The 23,873-nt window shown below is 54.9% G+C and overlaps 1 protein-coding gene, 1 long non-coding RNA gene and 1 other non-coding gene across 7 annotated transcripts; 1 reads left to right on the forward strand and 2 right to left on the reverse strand.

Annotated features, from left to right (window-relative positions):
- The first annotated feature begins 1,418 nt into the window (after positions 1 to 1,418).
- Positions 1,419 to 13,502, forward strand: ST6GALNAC2 (ST6 N-acetylgalactosaminide alpha-2,6-sialyltransferase 2). The gene is made up of 10 exons (XM_027691726.1): positions 1,419 to 1,999; positions 7,431 to 7,511; positions 7,632 to 7,689; positions 8,306 to 8,480; positions 9,266 to 9,431; positions 9,517 to 9,655; positions 9,822 to 9,925; positions 10,079 to 10,162; positions 10,748 to 10,847; positions 11,006 to 13,502. The coding sequence occupies exons 1-10, from the start codon at positions 1,875 to 1,877 to the stop codon at positions 11,171 to 11,173; spliced, it is 1,200 nt and encodes a 399-aa protein (XP_027547527.1). The 5' UTR covers positions 1,419 to 1,874; the 3' UTR covers positions 11,174 to 13,502.
- On the reverse strand, positions 13,406 to 22,727 carry LOC113971621. Of its 5 annotated transcripts, none has more exons than XR_003535605.1 (5): positions 22,296 to 22,727; positions 15,928 to 16,016; positions 14,801 to 14,887; positions 13,665 to 13,785; positions 13,406 to 13,497 (listed from the first exon to the last, which is right to left on the reverse strand). It is a non-coding gene; the product is annotated as an uncharacterized LOC113971621 (long non-coding RNA). The 5 variants fall into 5 exon arrangements; XR_003535604.1 differs by lacking the exon at positions 22,296 to 22,727 and adding an exon at positions 16,625 to 16,679; XR_003535606.1 differs by lacking the exon at positions 22,296 to 22,727 and adding an exon at positions 16,396 to 16,414.
- LOC113971762 lies at positions 16,086 to 16,161 on the reverse strand. Its single transcript, XR_003535649.1, has one exon. It is a non-coding gene; the product is annotated as a small nucleolar RNA R38 (small nucleolar RNA).
- Positions 22,728 to 23,873: the final 1,146 nt, after the last annotated feature.

Raw genomic sequence — 23,873 nt, forward strand, 5'->3', positions numbered from 1 at the left:
AGGCAAAAAGCATCCAATCCTTCCACTGGTGCACCCCATTTCTCTGAGCTGCCCTTTGCTACCAGGGCACGTGTAAACCCCTCTTCCAGCCCATCTTTTTGGAGTTTTAGCTCCAGCTGAGCCTCAGGCTCAATTTCATCCCTGTGTGTCCAAGTGGTGATGGTCTGTTCTGTCCTTCCAGCTTCTTGCCTGCTCTCTCCTTCCCCAAGACACCCTGTGCCCAGCCAACCTTCCTGCCATGGCTCCCCCGGTCCCTGCGTGACAGCAGGGATGGATCCCTGCAAGTTTTCCTTAAAGCAGCCTGGTCACCATCCCCTGGTGGTTTCCCAGGTCCAGTGCCCACTCTCCCAGTGCCACCACTGCCAGCTGTGGGCACAGACCTGCTCCCTGCACTGCCATGGATGCACACTGGGCACTTCATGGATGTCAGCATGGTGCTTTCCCACACAGCCAAAATTCCCAGAGGACCAGGGCTGGCAATGGGGAGACCTGCAATAATGGAAGCAAATGGAGACTGAAACAAACTCTTATTAAAATTATTCTTGTGTTTATTCTTCCTTTGAACAAGCAGCATCACTGCAAACGTGTCTGGGCAGGCAGGAATGGGAGTGGGGGGTGGTTGGATCTGGGGGGATAAAGGAGTGTTGGGGGAAATGCAGCCATGAGTACCCCAGCCTGGGGATGTGCAGTGGGACTTGGGAGCAGGGACGGAGTTTAGTCCTGGGTTTTGGGGCTGAATAATGAAAACAGGTATTTGTGGAGAGGCTGGAGGTGTGTGACGCCCTAGAGCAACATGTGGGTGCTCAGGGAGCCGAGGACACAATGGGACTCCCCATCCTGCTGTTCCCCGAGCCTGGTCACTTCCTAAAAACCCAGCCCCCCCCAAATCCCTACAGTTCAATGGAAAACGCTTGTTTTCCTGCTGAGTCCCTTCCCCCCGCTGCAACAAACATTTGGTATGCATATCCTTGAGTTCTCAGGGCTGGTTCTTTCAGAGTTTAACTGAAAAACCATCAAAATATTCTTTCAAAATAGAAACTGAAGCACATCCTTTCCGAAAACGCCAAAATAATTAATGCAAATTTCCTCCCAATCCCTCCAAACACGTTTCGCCTTTCCCTCAGCCCAAACTCTTTGTCGAACTTGCCGCAGAGCTCCGAACGGTTTTGTTTGCTGCAAACACACAGCGTGGGTGAGCGATGCGTTCAGCCCGAACGGGGCCGGGGGCAGCACCCCAGAAGTGTCCCCCCTTCTCCCCTTTCCCCCCACATTTTCTCCCCCATGGCGGATTAACCAGCGAGCGGCCGGGCGCGGGTACGTCCCAGGGTGGGAGCCCGGCTTGACTTCAGAGCGTGGAGCTTCTGATAATCATAAAATAACCCGCGGACTCGCTCGGGGGTGGCACCGTGGGGTGTGGGTGCTGCCGCTTGGGAAGCAGCCGGCGGTGAACGCACGTGTTTTTAGTCGAACAGGAAAGTTATAGAAAGGAGAACCGTGTTTGGGAGCTGTGGGTGGGTGGCATGAAAAAGAGGCAAAAAAAAAAAAAATCGCATTTCCCTGCCGGTCTGGGTGAATGTTTAATCCCCCGGCGCGGAGAAAAAGCAGCTCAAAAGTGCTTTTTTTTCTCAGCAAGTCTGAACCAGTCAGCCTGGTGCCTCCTCCCTCCGGCTCACACCCTTCCTCCCACCGCTCCGGAGGAATATCCCAGCCTGCTCCGAGGTGCAGCTGGGCACCCAGGGCAGGACGGAGCCAGGACATAGCGGTGTCCGCGCCCACCGGGCTGGGAGTGGAGAGGGGCTGGGAAGTTTGTGTGCCCGGGGCCGGCTCCCACGCTGCCGCTCGCCTGCGCGACTCCTGCGGTTGAAGTGCTCGGGATGGGGTCCCCACACTGGAAAAGGCTCTGCCTTTTGCTCCTGGCAGGTTTAACATCCTCTCTGCTCCTCTACAGTCACTACTACACTACGGTGGAGTCGCCCACCAGCCAGAGGATCATAGCCAGGTAAGGGGGGACGGGGAATGGGGGTGGGGGGTAGGGATGTGCAAATCCAGCAAGAGGTGCCGTGCACTGGGATGGGGAGGGGGAGTTGGGATGCCAGTGTGGGCCCCTTAGGGCGGGTTCTTCCAGCTGTGCCCCCCGGTCGTTGGGTAGTTTGGAAAATGTGCTCGCAGCAGGCTCTGCCCCGCTCCGAGGAATCCTGAGCACCGGCTCCTGCCCACGGCCGCCAGCCGAGCCCAGGGGTGCCCAGAGCGGGACTCCGGGGCCGTGGGGGTCTGCAGGGGTCCCCACGTGGGTGCAGCCCATCACAGTGCAAAGAAACCATTGCTGGGTCCAGGGGCGGCTGAGGGTCCTGCGCACCCCGGGCAGGATCAAACCCCCTTCAGCTGCCCACCAAACCCAGGTGCAGGGCTGGGAGCTGGACCCGGTGATCCCTGTGGGTCCCTCCCAACTCGGCAGATTCTGTGGTTCTGTGATTCTGTGAAACCCGCTGCGAGCCCCGCGTGTCCCCGCTGGGCTCGTGGAGGATCCGAGCTGATTGTCCTGGGGGAGGTTTGGCCCCCATGGAGCTGCACTGACCCACCCCCCCATTGCAGGGGCAGGGCACGGCTGCCCCCCAACCCTTTCGGATCCCCCGGGCTGCCCCCCTGGATCCCCGGACTGCGCCTCGCTGCTCGCAAACTCTCAGGGTTGCAGCGTTTCCCAAACTCCAGCAATTTGCAATCCCTCTTCGCCTGCATTCCCTGCGTCCTCCAACCTCCCCGAGCCCCTTCCTGAGTCTCCGCGGTGCCAAGGGATGGAGTGCTGGTGTTCCCCAGGGAGCCCCGGGGAGCGTGGGTGAGTGGGCAGGGGGTGAGGGAGCCTGCACAGCGCTTGGGCTGCGGACCAGCCGCCCTCTGCCCTGCAGCACCGGGTGATGTGCCAGGAGAGTGCTGTGGGTGTCCCTCACCTCCTCCTGGGTGCTCTTGGGTGCTCTTGGGTGCCCTCGGTGTGACAGAGCCCAGCTGCCTGGGTGCTGCCCGGGAACGGGAGTTGCTGTGAGGACTGGAGCTGGTCCTGCACAGGGTGAGCTGAGGGCAGGCAGATTTGCTCTGGGAGTTGCTGGGGATGCAGCTGGACGGGCTGCCCTGGGGTCCAGACGCTGCCTCTTCCCCAGCTGGTAGCTGGGGGCTCTCTTTGCCCCATCCCATCTTGCCCAAGGCAGAGATCCCCTCCCCTGCTGGGCTTGTGGAACAGGAGTATCCCCAGCAGTTTGGGCAGAGGTTGGCTGTGTCCACCCTTGGCTGTGCAGTGTCAGCTGGAACCACACAGTGCTGGGGGCACGTCACAGCCGGGGTGCAGAGCAGCTCCCCACAAAGAGCTTGATGTCCATGAGAGGGGAAACTGAGGCCCATGAGGGCAGCAGAACATGCCCAGACACCACTCTGGAGCTAGGAATGGAAACCAGCTGTGCCTTGGCACAGGATCCATGGCTCAACCCCGAACCAGGGTGTGGAGGAAAGCCATGAGATGGAAGCCAGGAGTGGGTTCTCCCCACCACATGTCAGGCTGCCACTTCCTAACCCTGCCTGGACCTGCCCCAGGTCACCTCCCCTGCAAAGCCAGGCTGGGCTCCAGCCCCGTGACTGATGGGACCAAGGGTCAGCTCATCCAGCCCCAGAGAGGAGCCCAGGGTGAGGTAACACAGAGCTGACCTGCTCTCCAAATCTCTCCTGGACTCTCCTCTTGGCTTCAATCCAACCTCTAAAGCTAAACCCAAATGAGTGGGTCCTGTTGGCTCCGATTCCCTGTGTTTATAAACATGATGCCCCGTGACTGCTGCTCGTCCAGGCTGAACTGGAGGAATCAGCTCTGCCCTGCCAACGGATGTGGGGCCGAGTCCGGAGGTGGAACCGGGATGGCCAGAGGTGGAACCAGGATAGCCAGCGTTCCACAGGCTGAGGTGCCACCACAGAGCACTCACTTCCCGCTCTGCCTGCCAGCACGGGAGGGTCAGGGTGCTCACGTGTGGGTGCAGGTGACCACGTTTTGTGGGGAGGTTTGTGTGAGCAGTGCCCCCATGTAGATGGACAGGAGGACAAAGAGGGGTAAAGGGAAGCTGATCCCCTGATGGATGGTGGTTGCTGCCAGCACCAGATCACCCCAGGACCAGATACCCACAGCAATGCCAAGTCCCCTTCCAGCTCAGCACAGAGCTGGTGGCAGCTGTGAGGTCCTATGGAGATGGGTGAAATGCCCTCGTCCCCCCAGAGCCAGCAACACAAGGATGAAGGGAGCTGAATCCCTGGAGCCCCCAGGGTTTGGCTGGGCACAGCCCTATCCCACTCCCAATCCCTGCCTGTCCATCTCTCCCAAACCCCACTGGTGAGCTGCCAGCTCTGCCTGTGGTTTTATTGTTAGGGCTAAGAGGAAGAGCACTGAGCTCTGCCCAGCCTTTCCATGCTGCTCCAGCTCTACATCAGGGAAAGATGCTTCCTGGAGCTCAGCCCTTCGCAGCAGGATGGAGCAAATGCCTCCAAGAGCAGGTTCTTGTTGTTACTTTGGCTCCCTCAAATGTGGGGCCCTGGGAGTGTTTTCTGAAGATAAGGCCAGTGTGTGCTCACAACACTCGCACACAGTGTTATCTTCCGGAATTGAAGGATGGCCTTGGACCAAAAATGTCAGATTTATGAATAGCCAGATGGTGAGGGAGTGCACCCAGCCTGGCTGGCTCTGCTGCCACTGCCAGTGCTGGGGCAGCCACAGCCACTCCTTCCCAGAGCCCCATTGTGCATCTGTTGGTCCTGGGGAGCGTTGTCATCTTCTGAGTCAACCAAGCATCACGAGGTGCTTCACCACATCCTGGCGGGTGACGTCAAAGCGCTTGGCTCCCCTTCATGCCACTGATCTGCTTTCTGGTGGGGGGCCAGCTGCCCCACGCCCTTCCTGGCAGGGTTTGGGCAGTGGCTTTGCTGGGGAGCTGGCTCCAGCACCTGCAGCTGGGATGTGAGTGCAGGGAGGTGCTGGCACTGATTTATCAGTTCAGCGCAAGTCCTGCAAGAAATGAGGAGCAAGTGCCACCCACTGTTTCTGGCCATGACTGGAGGTGGGTCCCAGCTTCCATGGAACATCATCAGGAGCCAACCTGCCAGGCTGGCTCTGCCCACCTGGGTACACATGGGCTGAGCCCCTCAGAGCTCCCACAGCATCCTTGGAACCTCAGAAAGTAGCACAGCACCCTCCCACTGCCAGTGTCCTGCAGGTACTGGGGTGAGCCATAGAGGGGTCTGTCTGTACCAAGAAACAAGAGTAGGAGAGCTTGGAGGGCTGGGGGGGGTCTGGGTGGGCAGAGATGTGCAGCTGAGGCTTGTGAGCATGATAGGAAGGGATAGGGAGGTGGTGGGGTTGGGAGAGGCTGTTTGGCTGCAGCTCAAGCCTGGATGTGGTGGGTGAGGGTAACGACTTTGGGATTTGGTGGGGAGCTGCACTTCTGCAGCCAGGAAATGGGTGTGTGGCCAACCCAGGGCTTTGTATGCAGGGAGTTCAGTGCAATCCTGTTCTGGGTTTGGAGCAGAGAGGTGTCTGTTGGTTGGGTGGTGGTAGTGTTGATAAGCTCCTGCTGGTGAGGCACCTGGGCTGGGGATCACCTGCATCATGAGATGGAGGCAGCAGGCAGGGCTGGGGTGAGCTCCCTGGATCCCAGGGCAGTTTGCCCTGGCTGAGCTGACTCAGCATCCAGGGATCCCCTGGTAGCTCCTGTGAGACACTTGTGTGGATGAGCTTTGCTGTGATGGGTGTGCTGTCGGTACCTGGAATGAAAGAGCAGCCTTCAGTGTAACCACCAGGTCTGGTACAGTTTTTGATGGCCTTCACCTTGCTGTGAACAGACCCTGTGCTCCCCTTTGCAAGCCAAGGGAACAGGCAAGGTTGGTCAGGCTGGGGTTAGTTGGATCCTTGCAGGAATACCCCAGAAAGGCTCTGCAGAAAGCTGCAGCTCCAGCATCTCCCTGGGATGGCTCAGTCCCACCTTGATGGACTCCTCTTGGGGATTTTCCCTCCCTCCTCTCTGTCAGCTCAGGTGATCCCAGGATGAGCCTCAGGGATGAGCTGGTTGTCTGCAAGGAGAGGTGGGGGTCACACTGTGCTGACCCCTGGGCTGTAGCATTGTGTTTGGAGTGGTGGGGGCTTTACAGGGCTCTGCTTCTGCTGGGGACCAGCCTTTCCATGGGACACCAAGGCAAGATGCCCTGGCTTAATCTAAAAAGCTGCCCTGCCCTGCTGGCAGGGCTCAGCCTCCTGCACAGGGAGACACTTTCCCCATCAGCATCCGCTGCCTGGAGCTGACAGTGCTGGGATGGTGCAAAGAAGAAGTTTGGACTAAATCCTGCTGGGCACTGCCTCCCCATCCACGCCTGGGGAGACGCTCCAGCCCCCACTGCCAGACCCCCATGTCATGCTGTACCCCCAGGGGTGGCTCAGAGCAGGGTTTGGGTGGCAAACAGGTCTGGGTCCGCTCCTGGGCAGGGCTGTGGGCACTGTTGGTGTTGACAGGGGCCGTGGCAGGGACGGAAACCCAATGCCTGCCCTGCCCGGCAGCGCCGTGCCGGCAGGGGCCGGGGGGGAGGCAGAGCTCTGCTCCCCACCTGCCTCTACCTGTCCCCAGGCTCCCAGGCAGAGATCCCATAACAAGGGGCCCTTGTCTCCTCCACAATACCTCCCTTCTGGGCTGAGCACCTGCTGGCTGGGCTGGCGGCGGCGCGGGGGGGCTCTGAAGGGCCTTTCTGTGCAGGGATGAATGGGAGCCTGTTCCCCTCCGGTGGGCTCCCACCTCCTGCTTGCCAGGCTGCCCCCAGCCCCAGTTCCCCCTGGGGGGCTGGGTCAGCTCTTCCTGGCCCCTTGGGGCTCAGGGCATCCCAGATTGCTCAGGGTGGGCTGCCCTTGCCTTTGTCTCCCAGTGCTAAATGAAGGATCAGGGCATGCTCCAGCTGCCCCCATGGCAGACCAGGTCCCATATACCCCAAGAGCCTGCAGCCCCTGGTTGCTGATTGCTTCTCCAAGTGTAACAACTAAAAGTGTCCTGCTGGCCCATCCAGCTTTCCCCAGCCTTGTCTAACTTGGACTCGGGAATGGTGAGACGGTGGGAAGAGACAGGGTGATCTCAGCAGGATTCCCCCAAAGCTGCAGGCTGGGCTGGGTGTGATTTTTGGTGTGTGGGGCTCCTGGAGGTGGGACCCACGAGGAGACAGCAGCTGCTTTCTGCACAAACCCCGTATTTTGCACGTCTGTGGTTCTCCCCTTGCAGAAGGACGCACAGACAGGGACGGGTGGGCGCAGGCAGTGGTGGAGGGGAGACAAGGGGAGGGGACATGGTCCTGCCCTATGGCTGTCACGGGTGTGGGGGTGTTGGGGTGCTCAGTGTCACCTCCTCAGCTGAGCCCTCACTGTCTGGTCCCAGCCTGCTGCAGCCGGAGCCGCTGGTCCTGGCCCCGTCGGGGACCCCACATCGCAGATGGGCCCTTGGAGGCAGCTCAGAGAGGTAAGGAGGGAAAGGTGTCCAGCAACCCTGGCGTGAGCTGGGAGCCCCATGCCCACTGTGGGGTGCCCCAGTGCCCAAGTGATGGATTTTTAACTCTGCCATGTATTTCCCCCACTCCAGTGGGAATTCCTTCAAGCCCTCTGCAGAGCTGGAGGAGCCCGAGCCCAGCAGGAAGCAGGTAATCATTAGCACTGCACAGTTATGTCCATGGTGCCCCTCCGTGCTGGGTTTTGTGGGCTGAAGGGCTGTGTAGGGAAGCTGAAGGAGGAGCAGCATCCTCTGGAAGGGGTTTGCAGGGGAGCAACCTTTTCCATCCACACAAATGGGTCTCTCCAGGCCTCCCTGCTGCCATTCCCTAATGTGGAAGTTGGAGGCAGCATCACCCACTCCCTCCAACCCTGTGACTCTTGGTCCACCAGACCAGGCTGGAGACTCATGAGGATGGACCCAGGCTCTAGGGAGGACCATTCTTGGGCGCTGGGACTGTTCTCATAGAGCAGAGCCCTTCAATGGGGTACCCACACCTGAAGGTGCTGAATCTTTCACACTCTCAGCTGACCCTGTAACCTCTGCTGCCCCCAGCCCCACTGAGCTGGGTGCCACAGGGTGTTTTGCAGCAGCAAACCAAGGCATGGGGCAGTGCCCTGCCTGGGTGACCCAGCAGAACCTGTGATGGACAAGGAGTGTTTCTGTCCCTGGGTTTGTCCTCTCCTTGGTGCCTGCTGAGGGGTGGAGATGTCGCAGGGAAGGCAGACCCAGGCCAGAGGCTGAGCTGGGGTCCTCCTCTCTCCCAGCCCAGCACCTGCCTGCACTCAGTGATGGCCAGAGCCAAGGCAGACCCCAAGTTTGGGGAGATCTTCCGCTTCGACACCCCTGTGCTGATGTGGGACCAGCACTTCACCCTGGAGACCTGGAACAGGCTGAGGACACGACACGTCCCCTACGGCTGGCAAGGCTTGTCCCTTGCAGGTACAGACCCAGCTGGGATGGGGGCCGCAGCCGGTGGGGTGATTTGGGGATTTGGGGCAGCTCGAGGGGCTCGGGGACCCAGCAGAAGGGACTGGTGACATGAGACAGGCAGAGAAGGCAGCAGAGGAGCCAGGGACCTTGATCTCTCCCCACTCCACCTCCTGGGGCATGGGGTGGAGGGCATGGCTTTGCAAAGGCCTCTTGCTGCATCTTGTGACATTTTCCCCGAATAAAAGCTCCAGTGTGTGCATGATTATTAACTGGGGCCGGAGGAGCTTGGACAACCCTCTCCATTGTTGTGGATGAAGATTGTTTCCCTTCCCACCCCAAACCCACGCTCTGCTCTCCCTGACAGCCGCCGGCTTCAGTCCCTGGGCTGGGAAGTGCTGGGGACAGCAGTGGGGAGTGAACTGGTGGCCATTGCAAAGAGATGTTGTGAGGAGGGGATATGGCCAGCACAGGCAGCAGCATCAGCAGGGCTGGGGCTGGAGATGTCTGGATGTGACCCTGTGCCTTGCACGGCCTTGAGTGCTGCTGTTTGGAGCAGGGTTAGAACCATGGGGGGGGGGGGGAGGAGCTGAGAGTGGGTGACACAAAGCCTGGGAGAGCAGGGACTGCCCGGTGTCCCCATTCCCACCTTTAGGCCCCTCTCCTGCACAGTGATGGTGTGAGTTGTGTGCTGCTCCTGGATGTGCTCTGTGCTGTCGCACACTTTAACACACACGTGCTCACGTGTGCTGACACACCTTTTCCTCACTGACCGCTCCCATCCTGCTCCATTCCAGTGGTGGGCAGCACCCTCCGGCTCCTCAACGCCTCTGCCAACAGGCACCTCTTCGACAGGGCCGCCCTCCCCGGGGGCTGTGTCCGCTGTGCCGTGGTGGGAAACGGTGGAATCCTCAACGGCTCGCGGCAGGGCCGGGCCATCGACGCACACGACCTGGTCTTCAGGTGCGCGCGGGTCCCGGGCGGGATTGGGGCTGTGGGTGCTGGGGAGGGTCCAGCCCTGGACACGTGTCCTGCGCTTTTCCCGCAGGATCAACGGTGCCATCATCAAAGGCTTCGAGGAGGACGTGGGCACCAAGGTCTCCTTCTACGGCTTCACGGTGAACACCATGAAGAACTCCCTCATCGCCTACGAGGAGTACGGCTTCACCCGGATCCCCCAGGCCAAGGTGACACCCTGAGGGCTTGTTGGGCACGTGGTCCCGAATTGTCCCTTGAGGCTGGGCTGGCCCCCCAAACCTTCTCCCCGTCTCGGGAGCCCTCAGTCCTTGCCAGCCTGCATGGGCACTGCCCTGTTAAGCCCCTCCAAGTGCCACATCTGTGCCCCCACTGCAGGACCTGAAGTACATCTTCATCCCCTCGGATGTCCGGGACTACGTCATGCTGAGATCAGCCATCCAGGGCAGCCCAGTGCCCGAGGGCTCAGACAAGGGGGATGAGTGAGTAGCCCCCCAAAAGTCCCCCCAGCACCCTCAGTGATGCAGGCATGACTTGCCTGCTCTCACCACAACCTCAGTCCCTGCTGGGACGAACCCCAGGTAGCTCCAGGACTCCTGTGACACAATTTTGCCCTTCTCCTTGCCCTGCTGCAGGCCACAGAAGTATTTTGGACCGGAGGCATCTGCAGAGAAGTTCAAGTTGCTGCATCCTGATTTCTTGCAGTACCTGACAGCAAGGTGAGGATGATGAGGATGGTGGCTGCTGTTCAGCTCTGCTCCAGGCTGGACTCAGACCACCTGCCTCTGCTCTCTTCAGTATGGACCAGTGGCTGCTCAGCATCAAAGTGTGTTCCCAGTCCTCCCCAGACAATGGAACCACCTCTGCCCTGCTGTTTGCAGATAAGGCTGAAGCACCTCTCCCCTGTCGCTCCTGCTCACTGCAGCACAGCTCACATCCTCTCCTACACCTCTCTGTGCTCACTTGGCTCCCATTCCCCAAAATAAATTACATTTTGTCCCAGTCTAACAGGAGCAGAGGTAGGGTCCAACGGGAGTGTCTTTTCCTGCCTCTCACGAAAGCAGGCATCTGGGTTGGGGTGATTCCAAACAGCAGAGAGGTGCCTTTTACCAACCTGCAGCAAATGAGCTCAGCCTTGGTAGCAGTCACCAGAGAATCCACCCCAGTCCCAGTTTCACTTGGTGCTCCTGCCTTACCAGGGCCTGGCATCACCCAGTGTGTGGTGGGGGCTGGATGGGTGTGGGTCTGGGGGCTACGGTGCCGTGCCACCCCTGACCCCCCACCCCTGCCATGTCCACTGCCAGGTTCCTGCGATCAGAGATCCTGAACACCCAGTACAGCTCCCTCTACATGCCCAGCACAGGTGCCCTCATGCTCCTCACTGCGCTCCACACCTGTGACCAGGTAAGAGGCCACGGGATCACCTTCCTGCTGGAGACAAGGGGATTCCCCCTGCTTTGGCTGTCCTACATGCCCCCTGTCCCTGGAAGAGGGAAGGAGGTGGTGAATGGACCACGTGAAGTAGAGCCCTGACCCCATCCTTTGTCTGTCCCTCCCCCCAGGTCAGTGCCTATGGGTTCATCACTGCCAACTACGAGCAGTTCTCAGACCATTATTACGAGGTGGAGAAGAAACCTCTGGTGTTTTATGCCAACCATGACATGATGCTGGAGGCAGCGCTGTGGAGGAGCCTGCACCGGGCCGGGATCATCACCCTCTACCAGCGGTGAGGCCGGGAGGTTGCCCACAGGGGCAAGTCCAAGGACTCCTGTGGCTCTTCTCTTTCCCGAGGGCCACCTTCTCTCTCCTGAGGGCTCTCCCCAGCTGGTCGGCCAGCCCATGGAGCAGACCTGCCACACTGCAGCTGGCAGTGGTGTGAGGGTAAGGGGGAAGCTGAAGCTGGTAGAGAAATGTTGCCTTTCCTCAGGGATCTCCTGAAATGTTTCAAGGCTCAGTGTGATTGAACATGGCCTTTGGGGCATCAAGCAGCACCACAGCACGTGGCTGTGACCTGCCAGCCCCATGAACATGGCTGCAGGGCAGCAGTGGCCCCTGTGGAGCCCAGGAGGGGCAGGATGGTGCTGGAAGAGGATGCTGGAGTTGCTGGAAAACACCTCACCATCATGCCCCGGCTCAAATGCTCATCACCGTGGTGGCACAAGGGGCAGGATGAACCTGTGGACTAGAGACCAGATCATCCAGCTGATGAGAAGGTGGTGTGTTTGGAGAGCTCCTCTCCTAGACTGCAGAAAGCCCCAGCTGCAGCCAGCTCTGTCGGTGTGTGCCGCCTTCCAGAAGGATCTGTTTGTCTCCGTGATCAGCAGCACAGACAGGGGTGTGGCTGCCCTCTCCTGTGACAGACACAGTGTGCCCTGTCACTGACCCCTTCTCTAGGTCTGCTGTTTTCAGACAAGGAAGGGTTTTAAAAGCCATCAGCCAAGAGTAGGGTCACAGTCAGCTCAGCTCAGCTGGGACACCAGGAATGCATCCGGCCCCTGAGCAGCCCGGAGGTGACACTGGACTGAAGCCACACGTGTGGCACTGAGTTTGTTGGGCCTTTCTTGCACAGGGACCCAGGGTTGTGGTGCCCTCTGAGTGCTTTGAGAGGCAGCCCCATGCCAGGTGAGTCACAAGTGATCATCACTCTTTTTAATTTCCTCCCTAAAGCCCCCAGGGAGGTGAAGGTCCTGAACCAGCTCTGCTCAGGGAGACCCACTGGGGACACTCCTCCAGCTGGAGGGTGGATACAGAGCAGTGTAACCCAAGACACTTCTCCACTTTGTGTAATTACATAAATGTTGAATGGTTGCTTTCTTTAATGCCTGTTTCTGTTGTTTTGATGAAGTGGGTGGGGGTGAGACCCCCCCCCCTCCTGCAGCAGAGCAGTAGCAGGTAGTAGAACAAACCCTTGACTGGGGAACAGCCCCAGAGGCTGATGGGGATGGGGGCAGGTTTAATCATGAAGATCTGGGCTGGCAGGGAGGCCCTGGTAGCTCAGAGCATGGCCCTTTTCCACTTGGAATGCTATTTGCTGTATGAGGTTGCTGTACAGAGATGGCAAAAGATACCCTGGCCACGAGCCAGGGAACCTCCAAACCCCCTCAAGCTCCCAGGCAGGCTGCTTCCAGCCGGTTCACCTACAGGTTAGGCTCCAAGCCTGCTTCAGATGTAATCTCTAGCTTGGGGCCCACCTTGTGTTCCCACGTCTCAAATTAACCTTTGTTCCCATCAGAGCCACCTCACACTGGTACCACGGCAGCCTGTTAGGCCTGTTTTGTGTTCACAAGCACTCAGCAAAAACCTCTTTAATGACAAGAATGAGCCTGATCCTCACATCACCTGCCCAAGACACTCCAAAACCTCCTCAAACCAGCTCTGCCCAAACCTCAGGTGACATCAGCAGCACCTTGAGACATAGGGCAGGAAGAGCAGGGTTTAGAGAGAAGTGCTCTCCCAGGGCAGCATCCTGCCTGGAATCATCCAGCTCATGGGCAGAGCTGTTTGTGCACAGCAGAGCCACACCATGCATCTTCCTCTCCCTTCTCAAAAAAGGGAGGTTTCCCAGCCCAGGGTGGAGCCTAACACTGGAGTTTTAAGGATTTACCATCAGAAGAACCTAATGACTCTACAACTGCCTCTCACACCCTTATCTCTGAGCTCCCAAGCAGACCACAAGAACCGTTTCTGTCACCACACCTGGCTTAGCCATAAGTAGTTTTGTCCCCAGGAACTGCTTTTCTTCAACTTGCAGCATGTGCAGACACTGAAGTCTTTGGGTATCAGGTTTGCTAGGAAGGGTAAGCTCACAACTGCTTGAATTTCAGAGCTGTTTCAATCTAAAATCCTTTCTACCTGCACAAAACCATTTCTGTCCCAGTAGAATCATAGAATAGCTAAGGTTGGAAAAGACCTCTAAGACTATTGGGTCCAACCTTTACAAAAATAGCTAAACAAAAAACAACTTCAATTCACAAGATTTCCCATAATTTATTTTATTCTGGAACAGAAGAAAACAGGGAATCGCTCTTTCATCCAGCCACCTGTAGGTCAGATCCTAGCGGAAAAAAAAAAGACAGTGTCAGAGCAAAGCAACTGTCAGCTGTGAAGTTCCTGATTTGCACTATTTAATCTAGAGTACACATCTCAGGAGAGAACAACCTGTTCCCACCCAAGCCGATGGCACCAGTACCCAAATCCTCTTTGGCTTCAGTGGTAACTTACCTATGGTGTGGTTGCAGCAACCCCTGAGCAGCGAGGAGGAGCCTGGGGTTACACAAGTCACTTATCAGTGGCCATCTGTGACACTCAGTCCAAAACAATCTTTATTCTGTTGCTTCTAGAGCTGGAAGACACCACAAAGCAATCCTGTAACTGTTTCCCTAAAGAAGTCTGCTCTGAAACATTTCCTGCCCCTCTAATCTCAAAGCACTGAGTAGCTTTTCCTTTTCCCATTTATCATCAGGCTGCCTCTTCACCTTTTCTCCCCTTACTCCTGGGAAACCAAAAGCCCCATGTGCTTTTCCCAGTGGCTGATCCTGCTTGGAACACAGCTGTATTGCCAGAGCACCCAATGTGACTGGTGGTTTGTGGGGCCATTCCTTCCCTCCCCTCTCACACATCACCCTTGATTTCTTAAGACGTTCCCTGTCATCAACTTTGCCGGCTCAGCCCGTCGGAAATTGTTATTGACCTTCTGCAGCAAAGGAATTCTGTTAAATAAAGCGTAAAACCATTTAGCAGAATGCAGCTGTCAGCTGCCTGGAGACAAAGTGCTGTTACAGCCTGTGTATTCAATGACTGTACATCAGGCAAAGATAAAAAATGCATTTCTTATTTGCCCTTCAACCTGTCACTGTTTGCTTAAAAGGAACTTAAAAGCTCTTTGCAGCTCTAAACTGTGCTATGACAACAGCAGCTCATGCTCAGCTCCTGAGCCATGCCTGGGCTGCGGGGAGCTGGGTCTGGGACAGCACTTGTGCTGGTGCCACTTGTCACAGGGTGGGAGGACAGGGCACAGTGCCACTCGTGTCTGTGGAGTCTTTGCAAGGAGACCCCACCAAGGGAAGCACATGAGCCTCAGTGGAGTTTTTTTCCTCACAGAGGTGTCAGACAGGGATAACAGCACATCACAGGCTCAGTTTCCCTCCTGCCCTTGGCTACACAACCCCCTCAAGTCCCACAGAGCCACGCACAGCACAGACACCCAGGTGCCACCGGGCTGATGGCCAGTGCTCTTCCTGGTACAGCCTCCAAAGATTAGGTGCTCTGATCAGCACATGAGTCATGCTTCCTACACATCTGGCATAGAATTAATGAATTTAAAACAAGCAACACACAACACTGAAGAATTCTCTTACCAGCTTAAGCCCAGCTTAGCAGCTGCCCTCTTGCCAAAGCTGTGTTTGGGCAACAGCAGCCCCAGGACTCTGCAGGACCATTTCCTCCTAAATACAAGTTACAATAAGAACTGTCAACAAAAGTACTTTAAATAAAGTTTGTCCTCCACTCATTTCCTTTTCACCCCTTCAAAAAAAACCCCAGCCCTGGGTCACTGAGGGAGAATTAGAGACAGAAATTCTCCATTCAGAGACAGCAATTTTTGTCTCACAAACTCAGCACAGCAGAATCCTGTCCCTCAGACACAGAGAAGCATGACTGGCAGTGGGCTGTCTCACTCACAGACAAGAAACTTTGGGAGGTGGATGTTATTTAAATCCCTGCTTAGGAAAAGAAAACCACCAGCTCTCAGACATTGGTAGTTTGGAGCCTTTTAAGCTGTTTCAAGCTGACATCCTCCTCCTCATCCTCCTCCACAAACATCTTAATCCAACTCCCTCCTTGCACACAAGAATAATCCATCCATCCAGCGTGTAATTTGTCTGTGAGTTTACCCTGAGAAATGCATTCATCAGACCTAAGAGACAGACACATCCCCTCAGGGGAAGGATTCTTCAGGCTGTGTCCTTTCTAGGATGACCCTTTGGGGCATGTCCCCACCCCCAGCAACCTGATGCAAGTCTGAAACTCTCCCAGGGCACCTCCAGGTAGGCAAACAGAGCAATTATTCTTTCACTACGTCTATTTCTGTGACAGATACAGTTATGAGATGAGCTGTGTCAAGTGTCTCCATAATGGGCTGACATCCAATCCCTCCTACCTCTGATCCCTTCTGCTCTGGCTCATCTTTGATCACGCTGACAAGCAGGTGCTCTGCTGGGCACCAACACCAGTAAAATTCCCATTCATTCCGTGCTGCCTTTCAGCTTATGCTCCATGGCAGCAAAGGGCAGCACACTCGAGTGGCAGCTGCAACAAAGCTACAGCCTTGATTGGCTTAATTACATTAATCAAGCCACTGGGCTTTGATATCCCCTCCCAGGAGCCCCAGAGACACAAGCATATCATCTGACACTGAAAAATGAGTCTTATTTCCATAGGAGTAGAAAATTAAGACTATGGCAAGAGAAATGCTGATGTTTCTCACCACTGTGCAGCTGTGCTGTCAGTCCAGTAGATAAATCAGGTCCCCAGCCAGGTGAGTGTTTTAATCCTTTCCTGACATCGTGCCAGGCTCTGAAAGGGAGGAACACCACAGAGTTAGTTCATGTAGCAAACCACTCCTTTACCTTCGCGTCTTTAACGCCGAGCCTCAGAGTGATACTTCCACAGAGGAAACATCAGTTTCAGACAGGGATAACCTTTATCATCACCAGCTCAGCTCCCAGAACAGACAAACCGCGGGGCCTCAAAACCTCGGGCCTGTTCTTGCCCCCTTTCCTCCTCACCCCCCGCAGCACCGACACCCGCGGGCACGCGTGGCTGCCTTGACCCACCGCCCCGGGGAGCTCGGAGACACCCCCGGCGGCAGCGCTCAGGCTGAGCTACACCCGCTGGCTATAAAATACTCTCCCACAGGCGCTGAGGGGAAGAGCCGGCACAAGCGGAGCCAAACCCCGCGAGCTGAGGATCCCGCAGCGCGCCCGGCCTTGCTCCCTCCATCCACCACGCCCGGGGGGGGGGCACCATTACGCGCTCCCCCCGCAGCCATCGAGCCCTCGCAGCAGCCCTACAAGCGGTCCCGGCGGCGCACGGGAGTCCCCCGCACACCCTCCCGCCGTCCCCGCGCCCTTCGGGGCCGCCGTGCCCGCGGATGGCGCCGGATGGCGGCCGGTCCCGCTCACCGCACGCAGCTGGGCCGCCATGCTGTTCCCGTGCGCCGCGGGGAGGGCGGGGCCGCGCGCGGGGGCTCATGGGAGGTGTAGTCCAGCCCCCCTCGGGGCGCGAGGGCTGATGGGAAATGTAGTCCCGCCCCATCCTGCTCGTTAACACTATTTATTAATTATTTATTAATTCTTCACGTCCCCGGCACGCTAAGGAGATGTGCGTGATTGTGCTTAGCGCTCTAAATGCTTCAAAAGGCTGAACGCGCATTAGCTCGTGGAGGAAGGGGCTAATTAGCCAGGATTAGTCAGAGATTAGTTAGTAAATGTATGTGCCGTGCTTTGAATAAGCGACGCTTCCAGGATGTGCTGTGATTGTCCTTCCCTGTGAAAACCTGTCATGAAATCCACAGGATCCTGTCTGGCTTATATATGAAACTATAAATGAAATTATAACTTCCATATGAAACTATATATGATCCTATTTACATTATATGTGAAGCCTATATGAACAATAACACAGTGTGAACAGAACCAAGGGGAGGAAAAATAAGAACTGCCAATAACACTTTCTTGCCACAGAGGTATATCCACCCTTGTGGAGAAAAGCTCCAGTGATTGGGAATGGAAAGCAGCCAAACTGGAGTCTGAAAGCAGCAAAATCTGAGTAAAGGTGACAAGCCCAGAGTCACCTCTGAAATGTCTGAGAGCTGAGGGGTTGTCTCTCTGCTCCTAGATCCCCTCCAACAGCAGGGAGATCACAGACTCAGAGAGTGGTTTGGGTTAGAAGGGACCTCAAAGATCCATCGCCCCTGCCACAGGCAGGGACACCTTCCACTAGCCCAAGTTGCTCCAATCCCCGTCCGACCTGGCCTTGGACACTTCCAGGGATGGGGCAGCCACAGCTTCTCTGGACAACCTGTGGCAGGACCTCCCAACCCTCACAGAGATGGTTCCATGCTGCTGCCTGCTCTGGGAGCCCCTTCTCCAGGCAAGGCAGCCGAGTTCCCAGGAAAAGACAGCGTGACTTCATGTTTATTTTTAGTGCCTGGATCCTCCTGGCCTTGCTCCCATTTTAGAACCTGATTTTTTTTTAATTTATTCCAGAGCACAGATTTAACCCAACTCACAAGTCCTTACTCTCCAGAATGGCCCACGTTGTTTCTTAAATCTCTCTTAAAAAGTCAACAGGCTGCAAAAGGCACTTTTTAAGTGGTCCAAGAAGGCTGTAAACAGATACCAAGGTGGTGCTAAAAATAAGCTGCTTCCAAATTAAGCAGCTGACTGTGAGGTGTTCCCCAGCCCTCTGTGCCCTCTGATAGCTCCAGAAAGCCTCAAAGGCTGCCCTGGCAGGATGGGCAGGACCTGGGGGAAGCAGCTTTTGGTGAGTCCTATGCTCTGGCTTGAGGACACAAGAGATTCCATGCCTTCCTGCCCCACAGGAGCCTGTGGCCCGAGTGTTTGGCCTGGTAGGAAGGCAGATGATGATACAGAACAGCAATAATTAACACAGCCCTTGTTGCAGCGGCCTTTGCTCTGTGAAGACAGGGTTGGCAATCTGCCTGGCTGCTTTTAGCTTCCCAAATAAGCAAATATAACCCGTCACAACTAGAATTAGCCATTTAAGTCCCCAAGGGACGTTAAGTTTTTAAAAACAAAACAACTAAAATCCCCCCTTGTGCAGAGTTCAGATCCCGGGAGAGAGGGCGTAGACTTGGATGCGCTGAGGGATTTGCCACCGTCTTGATTTTCGGGTGAAAGCTGCTCAGCCCACGGTCTGTGTGTGCCTATAAATGGATAAGCTCTGCCAGGTACCAAATAACTAATGGACTCAACAATTAAAAGCTCGGGAGAACGGCATGAGCTAAGTGTGCAGTTGATTGGCTGCAATTATTCATGGCTGGAGTGCACGGATAATGTTTCCAAGGATATGCTCGAGTCGGAACAAAGACCCTGGATGAAGAGAGACGGTCATTGCCTTGCCCATGCCAATGCTCTTCTAATTCTCTGCAGCTTCGCCTGTGTGGGAATTAATCGCGTTTTCTCAGCTTTTCCCTTTAGAGGGCGATCATGTCCCACAGATCTCCGGCATGGAACCTTCACCACCAGGACAAGGCAGAGCCTCCCCCAGGTCAGCGGGCCATGGTGGTTCTTCTGAGGGTCTGTGAACCTTCCTAGAGATGTGAAGGAAGTTAGTCTGCTCTGGACAGTTCTGTTTGAACATATTCTCCTTCCTCAGGCAGCTGCAATGCTGCTCCCAAGGGCAATTTCGACATAATTTAGATGGATTTCCTGTGGCAAATCTCCATCAGTTATGGTATTTTGTTATTCCAGTCTTTGAAAGGTCGAGCAAGCAAGGAAAGCTGTGAAAAGGGCATGGAGATCTACATGTGAGCTTTTGGGGGCTGCTCTCAACTTCCCCACAGAGGATTAGAGGGGCATTGCTTCCTCCAGCAAATCATGAGAGACATTAATCCCCATCTTTCTGATTTCTCGAGGTGCTTCAGTATCTGTCCTTCAAAGCTACAGCATTATCCTCTCTAAAGAAGTCTGGGCTTTGCTCTGAGGTGTTTGGTTACCCCTAGAGCAGATAATAGGAGAATGGGCAGAATATTTGATAGGGGAAGGAAGGATGGAAAGAAAAATGGAAATCAATAACAGAACTGCTCTAACTTCAGCTGGGCTTTGATCCCATGCTCGAATGGAAGGACAAGATCTTTCAGTTTTCCACCCATTTCCCTTCTTAGTTGCCTGTAAATCCCTCAAGGGAGAAACTCTTCATGCTTACTGACACCAATTTGATTTCTTCTTGATTTCCACCTCTGTCTGTCCAGGTCCCACCCATCTGTGCTTTCAGGGGTGCCCTGCTGTGGTTATCTTTGACACACGGCTGGGGGGAAGCAGACAAGGTACTTGAACCCATTACAAAGCCAGTTCCCCCATTGCCAACTGCATCTGGCTGGTGCAGGGGGTAGCTGGATTGATGTTTGTCTCTGTTAGAAATGCTGGGTGCACAGCAGTGCACAAAGAACAGTCCCTTGGGCTAAGACTGGAGATTCCTTGCTGGTATTTCAGGTACCAGACTTCTGAGAGAAAAGATCTGCACTGTCAAGGAAAGCCAGCCACGAGGTCTCAGATCCTGGTGTCTGCTGCTTCAAATCAGTCCCAAGAAATGGCAGACAGGCTCTTTGGAGCCTCAGCAGCAGACAAGCAACATCTTCCCACACAGGGCAAGGCACACTGCAAACAAAACATCCTTCCCTGCTCCCGGCAGCAAAGCTCTTAAGCCTTCATTTAATGTTAAATACACGTTTAAACCTAAACCCATTCCTCCTCAGCATGTCTTGCATGCTTATGTAGAAATTTAGCAGACTCAGGAATGCTCTGCTGTAACTGGGGCCTATCTGAAAGCCTGTGCACTGAATAATAAGAGCTTTTCCCTGACAGAATATCTGTGCAACGAAGGGATGGCTTTTCTGGGAGCACAGTAGGATCTACAGGCAGGGCTAAGACATGGATTCTGCAGGTAGAGAACAGAAAAGATTGCCCTTTCTCCCAATAATGCAAAAGAAATGGCAGCTTCAGCCACTCAACTCTTGCTCCTGCTTCTGCCCCTTTTTCTCAACTGAATTTTGGGTACAGTGCAACAAAAAGCAGTCTCAGGGTACTGTCTTCAACTGCAACACAGAAAGGAGCTTGAGGAGACCATGCTGGGAATGGAGACAAGCTGATCAATGACTTGACCCCTTCAGGTCTGTGTCCCAGCTGGGCAAAGTGACCATCTTTGTGTGAGTGAGCCAGAAGGCATTCCCAGCTCCATTCCTTGAAGGAGCCGATCGGAACAGAGAGCCCACCACAAAATGTTCCAGTGGCAGGGAGTGCACAGACAAATCCTGGGGCCAGACAGATGCACTGGTGCAATAGTAGCAGTAGGAATCCAGTTTCTTCATGGACGAGCATGTTTAATTAAAATATACACCCTCAGAGCATACCTGGAGACAGAAGATGTGTACAGCTACAAAAATGCCCTCAAAACTAGAAGGAAAACCTTAACACTGTAAAGCCAGTGAGACAGGAGAAAGATTTCCTTTTAGGCCAAGTTAGATGAGCAAGGAAAGGAGAGTTGTCCTTGCTTTGGGCAAAGAGATGGATCCTCTCTATTTTCTGTGTCAGCCTGAGAGATTACAGCATGGTAAGCAGAAAGGGAGTGAGTTGGTATAAAAATATCTAGGCAATATTAATGAGAAACTTCTCAGGTCCTCTTTTATCACAAACAGTGTTTCTGTTTGCTTGGATTACTCGGCCACCCAGCACTTGGTTCAGCCAACCCAGCCTGCACTGTCCTGTAAGCAATATTTCATCTATCAGGCTCAGATACAAGAAATATGCTGGGCACGCACGGAGCAAACAAGCATATTCTTGCAAGTAATTAGCATAAACTGCACTGAGGTCAAGCGGTTGTGTCGGAGCACAATGCAAATCAACATTTCCTCCTCCTGCAGATGGAAAATGGAGAATTGCAAATGCCATATCTCCGGCTCACCCCTTGCTTCCCATCGTTTACTCCAGAGGAAGGAGATAATTGTTTTGAGGTGCTTTTGAGAACAGCATCTCTGCTGCTTTCACCACTTAATGGGAAAGAACATGTTTAAATGATGGAAGGCCACGTTATTTCAGGACCTTTCAGGTCATTTTTCTTGCCCTTGTGGAGGGAAAGCAGGCCAAGTGCCTAATTTGACCAAATCTGAAGCGGTAAACTGAGGCCTCACAAAGTGACAGAGGGCAGCTGATTAAAGGCCACTGGTTATTCCTTCTGCTGTCTCTAAAATGGTTTGTTGAGGACAGTCTCCCAGTGACACCTGCTTGAAGGAGCCCTGCTGCAGGGCATCAGACCAAGGGCCACCAAGACTAATGTAATTTTTTCCAAGAGATGTCCAAAATGAATGCCTAGGGAATGAAGGGGCAGCATTATTACATATGGTACATCTCCCAGAAACTTCCCTGCCACCAACCATTTGAGGGGTGTGACACATGAGAGCCAAAGGTCATTTCACTCACTCTGCTAATGGGTTTTCTCTGGAATGGAGATTTCAGTAACTTTCTTTTCCATTAACTTGCCCAGTCCCCTTTTGAACCTGTAACAGCCATTCCCTCCTGTGGGGAGGAGAGAGACCAGCTTTCTTTCCTTTGTTCTGTGTCTGGCTCCTGCTTGTTTTGCTTGGTGGCCCCAAGTTCTTGCACAGGAAGAGACCATAAATGGAGAATTCCTCCCCACTCTCACTGTGCAGGCAGAACTTATGGTTCTACTTATCCTCCCCTTCTCTTCAGGCTCACAGGTGTGATGTCTTCAGAACAGATCAAAGAGTGAGGGCAGTGTTGTTTTAAACCACTGTTTTCCTCTAGAATGTGATCCATCCACTTGCAGATGGCTTTTATGGTCTCTAAAGCCTCCCATGGATTAGCCTGTGCTTGGCTGTATAAACATTTTCTCTATCCCACATCCTGCTTCCACAGCATGGCTCGTACTCACTTCTCTGTCCTTTCACTCAGTCCAAACATCCTGCAGAAAGCCTCCAGCTTTCCTTGACAGCCTTCCTCACTCCCTTTCCCCACAGGTTGCAAATAAAACTCAAATCAAGCCCAACAAAACCCCCCAGATTCCTGGAGACCTGCCTGCAGGGGAGAGACTCACATGCCTTTCTTTCTGATCGAACTACCAACACACGTCCTGCTGCGCTGCCGCTGCAGAAAGGTCGGTCTGTCTTCAGCCACCTCTCCCCTGCACGTCTCGAGTGCTCTCCTCTCTTCCCTCGGCTGTCATCTCCTCGCTGCTGAGGGAGGTGGGCGGGAGAACACGCACCGCGGGAGATGGCTAATCCTCCGTAGCGCTTGTGCTCAGGGATGGGAGAGCTCAGCTGCTCTGGCATCCTCCTCCAGCTCCCCTCCCTCCCGGTGTCAGGGGGAGAAAACCCCGCCGTAGCTGCCCGGCCACCAGCGTGTGAGCCCTGCGACCTGCTCAGTGCTGCTGGGGGCTCGGGGGGGCTCTGTGGTGGGAGCTGGACGTGCATCCCTTTATGTGGCAAACCAGGGGTTCCACTTGCCCGCACACTGCAGAGGGGAGGGAACTGCTCCCCGAGACGGCAGGTCCCAGGGTAACCCCCTCCTCCAGCAGCTGGAGGGGGCACGACTGAGGATGAAGTGGGCAGGCAAGGTGAGGCAGGGGGAACCAGGACAGCGTGGGTGGTACTGCAACAAACCACAGCACCTGGTTTACCACGAAGTTGCATGTGAAGCGCTGCTGACTTGGAGCAGCTGGCAAAAAAACTGGAAGCAAACCCCCCTCCTCCCCAATCATTATTTAAACAGTATAAAGGTCTCTGTAAATGTTTAAAACAACGTGGTTGGGAGGGGAAGGAGGAAAGACAAACAAGTTTGCTGTTTCAGCTTTGCAGAAACAGATCTTATTTTTTGGCAGGGTTTGATTCATCCAGAGGATCTAGCTGCTAGTATGCTTTGGAAGGCTCCAGATTCATAATCACTTCCCAAATATCTTCCTCCAAGAGGCTGCACTTTGGCACAGGCACCACCCTTGGTGTCTGTGTTTGGCCAGTGCCTCGTGCTGTAGCATCCCAGTTCATGGCCAGGGTACCTATGCCAGGAGTCACTGGCTCTGAGTGCTCTCTCCCAGTGATGTTTTTCTTTCCCAGACCTAAGTCTCATGATGGTCAAAGCTCAGCAGGAGCCAGGGAGCTCAAAGGAACAAGATTCTGCAGGCTGGCTGACTGCTGGGGTACCTTTCCTACATGTGAGCAAGGCAGGAATCAGGAGCCCCTCTATTCCCTGAGCACCTCTCCCAGTTCCCAGCTTGCTGCCCTTCCTTCCTCATCTGTCTCAGTACAACTGCCAGCACCTGCTGCATTACCACAGCAGAAACCCTATGTAATTCCTGTTCAAATACACAGCTGGCAGCATGACTTCAACTAATTCAGCTTTTTGCTGTTGAAGAGCTGGAGCTGTATCCTGGTTTGGCTCCAGGCTGAGAGGGAATTGATCTGAAGCCCTGGGCATTGCAGGCTGCTGGAGCCTCCATCCAGATCTGATGCTCCGTGTCCCAGATCCCAAACCCTGGAGCATCAGTCCTGGAGGAGAACCAGCAATTATTTGGGCTCTCATGGGGAAGGGGGGCATCCTGCTCAGCATGAGGGAGACTTTGGCCTGGGAAAATGAGGGATCATCCACAAGGAACACATGAGAACCAGGTCCCTGGGGA

Source organism: Neopelma chrysocephalum, unplaced genomic scaffold (assembly GCF_003984885.1).
Source record: "Neopelma chrysocephalum unplaced genomic scaffold, ASM398488v2 Primary Assembly neopelma1_84, whole genome shotgun sequence".
Classification (NCBI taxonomy): domain Eukaryota; kingdom Metazoa; phylum Chordata; class Aves; order Passeriformes; family Pipridae; genus Neopelma; species Neopelma chrysocephalum.

Bases quoted from the DNA above. Each gene is read 5' to 3' on its own strand.
- ST6GALNAC2 (XM_027691726.1), top strand. From the start codon at position 1,875: ATGGGGTCCCCACACTGGAAAAGGCTCTGCCTTTTGCTCCTGGCAGGT. The intron at 7,512-7,631 runs GTAAGGAGGGAA...CCCCCACTCCAG, and splicing joins CTTGGAGGCAGCTCAGAGAG to TGGGAATTCCTTCAAGCCCT. The intron at 7,690-8,305 runs GTAATCATTAGC...CCTCTCTCCCAG, and splicing joins CCGAGCCCAGCAGGAAGCAG to CCCAGCACCTGCCTGCACTC.